This window comes from Diuraphis noxia, unplaced genomic scaffold (genome assembly GCF_037042655.1).
Source record: "Diuraphis noxia isolate RWA-SAM2 unplaced genomic scaffold, SU_Dnox_SAM2 contig0002, whole genome shotgun sequence".
Classification (NCBI taxonomy): domain Eukaryota; kingdom Metazoa; phylum Arthropoda; class Insecta; order Hemiptera; family Aphididae; genus Diuraphis; species Diuraphis noxia.
In genome coordinates this window covers 85,639,631-85,646,237 of record NW_028301712.1, presented here as the reverse complement: position 1 = coordinate 85,646,237, position 6,607 = coordinate 85,639,631, and the positions used below count along the sequence as shown (strand labels likewise).

At 45.0% G+C, this 6,607-nt stretch overlaps 2 protein-coding genes across 2 annotated transcripts; one reads left to right on the top strand and one right to left on the bottom strand.

Annotated features, from left to right (window-relative positions):
- Positions 1-943: 943 nt before the first annotated feature.
- Positions 944-2,105, bottom strand: LOC107163365 (uncharacterized). Its single transcript, XM_015510753.2, has 2 exons — positions 1,765-2,105; positions 944-1,668 (listed from the first exon to the last, which is right to left on the bottom strand). The coding sequence occupies exons 1-2, from the start codon at positions 1,928-1,930 to the stop codon at positions 1,520-1,522; spliced, it is 315 nt and encodes a 104-aa protein (XP_015366239.1). The 5' UTR covers positions 1,931-2,105; the 3' UTR covers positions 944-1,519.
- Positions 2,106-2,223: 118 nt separating this feature from the next.
- Positions 2,224-6,198, top strand: LOC107163364 (uncharacterized). Its single transcript, XM_015510752.2, has one exon. It carries the CDS (start codon positions 2,559-2,561, stop codon positions 4,767-4,769), a length of 2,211 nt encoding a protein of 736 aa, XP_015366238.2. The 5' UTR covers positions 2,224-2,558; the 3' UTR covers positions 4,770-6,198.
- Positions 6,199-6,607: the final 409 nt, after the last annotated feature.

Genomic DNA, 6,607 nt, shown 5'->3' with positions numbered 1-6,607 from the left:
TAATGTTATGGGTAGACGCCAGACGGTGCAGTTTTACAGCGTTTTATACATAAACTATAATAAATAATAATATATGCATTTTTGGTAATGGTATCCTGGTTCCGATTTCGTGGTAATAACGACTGTACCACAATATTATTAAATTATTTTATTTTCATCGTGTCACCAGAGCGCTATTTCAAAACGGATATTTCGATTCGTTCGTTATGACGTGTTATCGAATCACACTTGTGCGCCACGAAAATTAGTCATAAATGGTAATTTAAAACACATTAACGACGACGTATTTCGGAAGGAAACTGTCGACCATGCGACGGTAATATAATATTAGTTAATCATTAGTCATACCCAACTAAGTGATTATGAATTACGACCTATATAATATTATTATCAATCGAACTGTCGCAATACCTACAGATAATATGACTCATCAAATAACTATGATATTGCTGTTATGGTATTTTTAATTATTACTGTTGTTATTGACATTGTATTGACATTGCAGGCACAAATCAGGTATTTTTACAATGTCGTATATGGCTATCAAAACTGTGAAATTATTATTTTTTAACGAATCTCAATGTAATCTAGGTTAAATATCATGTAAAACCTAATACAAGTAATACTCCGAGTAATACTGCAACTAAATGGACGCAGGTTTACTGAGTTTACTCAAGATTTCAGGCCTTGTACATTATTTTTGACTATTGTAACCGTTGTACACAAAACACATCGTGTGACTATGTATTCGATAAATGTTTAAAAAAATATAAATTAGTGAATAAAAATTGTATTATTATAATGAGTAAAAAACATTGTTAAATAAAATATATATTTACGGTAAAATCACGTAAAACACACATAAGTCCATACAGTGTGATCAATTTATCGTGTATAATATTTTATTGATTTTTTTTTATTTTAAAAGAAATTAGCAAAATATAATATGGTAGCAAGAAAAATTTAAATAGGAGAGAGGTATCTACGTACATGTCTACAAAATAAAAATAATAAATTGTTATATTATTTTTATAGATAATAATATTGTCTAGTTTAAGACAAATAATCATCCTGTACACATTTTGTATTTTTTATCTAAAAGTGGGTATATACAAAAAATAAATTATTAATAGTACTATAGGTATAATATCTGTTTCGACAGAATTAAAAACATCGCAGGCTGATCTCTCACCGGAAGCACATCACCGGTGTTACACCCGGGTCGAAAAAATGATTTTAGTCTTCAGACTTTCGCAATAATTTCTCATATAAATAGGTATATAATAATAGTAATAATAATATATAGTATAATATAGTGTGCATTTTTTCCATTGTCTGCGCACATTAGTCGGTCGGCAGAAGGGTGGAAGAGTCGTCAGCGGGCGTCGGTTAAAAAGAATGAAAAAAAACCGTTAAAAACGTACATCGTCTCGACATGTGCAAGTAGCGATGTGTGCTATCTACCGGCCATCACACACACACAAAAGCAATTGTCGTCGATGGAACAAAATATAAAATATTATATCACAAATGTAGAAGTATTATTGTATACGAGAATAATGATTCGGCGTTTAGCGTCGGTGTTGTGCGCGTACGACGGTGGCGGATAACATCCCAAAATCGCATAATGAAAATCGGACGGCGTCACCCGAATAAAGGTACCGACACCTGGAAAAAATAAATATTATGTCGAAAACGAATACGATATTTTAAGCGATAATAATAATAATGATAGGTGCTATACGATGGGAATACAGAACGAACCGAGTCCGACGAATAATAATACGAGATGGCTACGTTTTCTTTTTCGTATGTATGTGTGTGTGTGTTCGCGCACCGGTCGAGTAGGCGGCAGTGTACCATCACCATCACCATCGTCATCGTCATCATCGTCATCGCCATCACCATTATCGTCGTCGTCATCGTCCATTGTTGTCAGTCGCGGCGTATACGTCGTTTACCTGTTCCCCGCCGCCACTCGGCCGACAACGCACACGGGCACACGCACACGCACGCGAGAACGGCGCGTAAAAATAACAAGAAGAGATGGCGTGTCGTGCGCTTGTGTGCGTGTAAAATATACGACGACGTCACGGACCGGCGGGAATGCGGTCGTCAGGTAGGGCACAACCGGTGAGTTCCTGTTGCGGTCGGACGACCCGAGTGGGGGAAACGTTGGACGACGCGAGCGCCGGCCAGACCCGTCGCCCGCTCAGTCAGTTTTTGATACCGGTTCGTTTCGCCGTCTGTGTCGCGCTCGATATTTTCGTGTTGCGTTTTACGTCTGCGTGAGATTCGTCATGATGTCTTCTTGTTCGCGTCGTCGACGTGCGTGATCCATACGGTTTCCGACGGTTATTACAGTGCGCGAGTGAAGTAATATTGCAACCCATACGACTTATTTGACAATATTATAGAAATGTCGTCGTCGCTGTTGTAATAATATAATACTGTGCGCGCGTAATCCAAACTTGTGCGTCGTAAAAAATATCAACGTTATTATAATATTTAGTATTTACATTTCTTACTATTTGTGCGGGTCAGTCGCGATCGCGAAAATGTGGTGGTTTAGCGGCAATCGCGGTTCGCGGTTCTTGACCGCGGCGGCTTTGCTGGCGCTGGTGGTGCCGTCCGCGGTTCGGTCGTTCGAGGGCTGTCCGGCCGTGTGCTCTTGCAAGTGGAAAGGTGGACGACGGACGGTCGAGTGCGCTGACCGCGCGCTGATCACCGTGCCGACGGGCGTTGACCCGGACACTCAGGTGTTGGACCTGTCCGGAAACAATCTGCAGATCCTGCCCAACGAGACGTTTTACAGGGCAGGTCTGATCAACCTGCAAAAGGCGTACCTGCGCAACTGTCGCATCGGGCAGATCGACGAGAGTGCGTTTCGGGGTCTGACCAATTTGATCGAGCTGGACCTGTCGAACAACATGCTCACGTCCGTGCCGTCGTACGTGTTCCGGGACGTGCCGTACCTGCGCGACTTGTCCGTGGCCGGCAACCCCATACAGAAGATCGAGGCGCACGCATTCTCCGGCTGTCCGTCCGTCGTTAAGGTGGACGCGTCCCACTGCGGGCTTCAGTCCGTGGCCGGTCTCGCGTTCGATGGCATCGTCAGGCTGGAGACGCTGCGCATCAACGACAACAGGCTGACCGAGCTGTCGGCCACCGTGCTCGAGTCGCTCAACAAACTCCGGTCCATCGAGCTGCACGACAACCCGTGGGTGTGTGACTGTCACCTGCGGCCCATGAAGCTGTGGCTGACCGGAAACAACGTGCCGTACAGTCAACCGGCCCTGTGCTCTGGCGGCCCTGACAGGCTGTCCGGCAAACCGCTCACCGAGCTGGACGTGGAGGACTTCGACTGCCGACCGGACGTGCGTGCCGAGTCTCGGTACGTCGAAGTGACCGAGGGCCATAACGTGACGGTCCGGTGCCGCGTCGAGCCGGGTTCGATGGCGCACATCGCGTGGTATCTCAACGGCCGTCGGTTGCAGGGTGCCGGTACGCCGGCCATCGGGTATCCGGGTGCCGCTTCCGCCAACCCGCGCATGTTCGTCGTGGACGGCGTGGACGAGGAGGACGGCGGTCGTCGGAGCGAGATGACGCTGACGGACGTGAGGCGAGAAGACGCGGGCCAGTACTCGTGTCTGGCCGAGAACCGTGCCGGTAACTCCGAGGCCAACTTCACCGTTTACGTGAGCGACCGGCCATCCGTCATCATGTCGACGTTCGGTTCGGCGCACGTGAACGGCGTGGCTGCCGCCATGGCCGCGCTCATCGTATTCATACTGGTGTTGATCGCGTTGACCGTGATGCGGATCCGGCGGTCCGGATATCCGGCCGACACCAAGCCCACTGAGGTGGCCGGAAATCGCGGTGGCATCGGTGGTAGCGGCAAACCCAATACCGGTTCGTTGGCCATGCACGGTGGCGGAGCAACAATGGGACGCGGCGGTGGAGGATACGGAAACGGTGGGATGTTGACCGGAGGCGGAAAGACCAACCCGGCGCTGGACATATCGTCCGTGATCGAGCGCAACTACGATCCCGACCTGGAACCCGGACTGGGATCCGTCTGCACACCCACGGGATCGTATCACGTGGCCGGACTGGACCTGATACACGATCACGACGCTTCCCGGCTGGAGATGTGCGATTCGCCCATGTCTTCGACCGCCAAACCTCCACCGTCGTATTACAGCGGCGGCCGGACCGTGTCCAGTGGCGGAAACGTGCGCCCTTACGACGATCGGACGCCGATCATCGGCACCGGAAGTGCGGGTGACGCGTACAGCGTGGGAACCGGCTCCGACGAAGTGTTTTCGTACAACAGCCAACAGCAGTTGCACTACGGTGGCGGCGGCGGCGGTCATTACGGTCATCAACAACAACAAGTCCTCGGCGGCGGTAGCGTCACCAGCGATTACCCGGCCGACTACGGTCTGCCTATCATACCGACCGGCCATCACCTCAATCAGTCTTCGACCAATGTCTCTCAGTACGGTCATCATCCGCAGCAGCACCCCCAACAACAACAACAACCACAACACCATCAGTTCTACAACAACAACCATCACCCACACCATCAGCATCAACAGCAGCAACAGCAACAGGAATACGTCCAACAGCAACAAGACGCGTCCCAGCAACCGTCGGTGAAGACCCTGCGGGTGTGGCAGAGGGGCGTACCGGTGTTGCCCACCACGCCGTCCCTGCAGAGGTTTGCCAACAGGACTTCGCCAACCACCCCCGGCACCGACGTCTGAGGGTAGAACTCGATTCGAGTCATCCTTCCGACACCTTAAGTACACCATATTAATATTTTGTACTGTATTACCGTGTTTCGTTTTATTTATAACGGCGCGTTTCGTTCCTTTCCGCGTTACTTTTCTACGAATTTCGTTGTTTTTGTTGTTGTTGTTGTTATTGATGTAATGGTTGTTATGTTATTTCTTTTAATTGAGTGCTCGGCGTGTGACGCTGTACCGCGATGACCCGAAACGGACGATTTTTTCCATCCCGATAACACCTGGAGTCGCGACCAAAATCTAAGGCCGACCGTTCGATATAGAGCAATCTTTTCAAATCGTCAGCGTGGTAAAAAAAAAATCAAATTTTTTTCGGTAAAAACTCCGACCGGTTATATATAGGCTCGTTTTGTTTTTTTTTTTTTTTTTGAGAAAAAAAATGCTTTTCCTACTTTTTTCGAAAACCAAAACGAAACGGAAAAAACCGGCCGTGAGATCTCATTCGTTACGGAGACTCGCGTCATGCCCAATGTTGTTCCTCTTGTACATTATTGTAATAACTGATGTATATATATATATATATTATGATGTTTTAGGTTTACGCCGTAAACGAGTTATGTGTAAGTTTAAGTAGGTATATAACGCATATAGATATTATATTCCCCCTCCCCTCCCCCCAAAATATGGCTGTGATGATGCGGTTTGTTTTTTGCTCGATGGCGACAAAGAAAAACCTATTTTATTTATTATTATTATTATTTTTAAATTACTTCTGTAAGATAAAAAACGTTGAAGACAATAATAAAAAAAAGAAGAATATTTTTCGTTAATTCCGTAATATAACGAATACTGTATTATATACGGCGACGACGGTGACGATAATATTATATAGGCGCACGCACGACGCATCGCTGAAATACCAAATCAATTAATATTATTTATTTTCACACACTCTTATCAATAATTCAATTTTAATATTTAAAATTATAAAATATTACATGCTTCGTGTTCGGGGCGTGCGCCAAAACTCACTCCGGTCGTCCGGCGTCGTTCACTATATTATAATATTACCCATTGTCACTACATATTATTATAATATATTTCCATAATTTATTGAAAATTACCTATGATTATATTATCATTGTAATATTCCCATTTTCTAGTATTATCGTTGTTACGTGTATATATAATAAGGAATATTATTTATTTGTCGCTTGTGTAGATAAAAATATATATTTTAATATTAAGCAATTGTACCTATGTTTTTTTTTCAAATTTTGACGGACTATATGATTTTCATCGTTCTGTCGTCGAACCTATACAATACTATTATATTATTATCATACATCATACATAAAATACGAATTATACGTTAAGACATATTAATTTATTATATCTGACGTTTTTTTAAAATTTTATTTAAATATACGATTATTATTTTTTATTATATACCTGTTAAATCATTTGCAATTTGCTGCGTGTCGATCATATTATTCTTTTACCACGGCCGCACACGCATGCGCGTTGCACTGCGGTGTTTTCGCTATAATGCAGGTATTATACTATATCATAATATTATCATATACTGACGTGATCCATCGATCTGTGTGGTATCATTGGTATCCTATGCACGGTTATCGCAAACTTATAGTTTCGCCACGGCGGTTCTCCTTGACACGTGGCGGTGACTTTATGGACCGCATCGCCGCGTGAAAGTTTCGAAGGATGAGCAACTAAAAAGAGAGAGAGAGAGAGAGAGACGTTGGTTGTAATTATTATTTGGTCGTTACGCCGACGACGTGCGGTACAGCAGCGGGAGATCGGTTTTTCCTCCGTTCTCTTCTCTCATCTCTATT

Excerpts from the sequence above, each read along its gene's own strand:
- LOC107163365 (XM_015510753.2), bottom strand. The coding sequence starts at position 1,930 with ATGGACGATGACGACGACGATAATGGTGATGGCGATGACGATGATGAC. Across the intron at positions 1,669-1,764 it reads ATTATTATTCGTCGGACTCG|GTGTCGGTACCTTTATTCGG; the intron begins GTTCGTTCTGTA and ends TATTTTTTCCAG.
- LOC107163364 (XM_015510752.2), top strand. The coding sequence starts at position 2,559 with ATGTGGTGGTTTAGCGGCAATCGCGGTTCGCGGTTCTTGACCGCGGCG.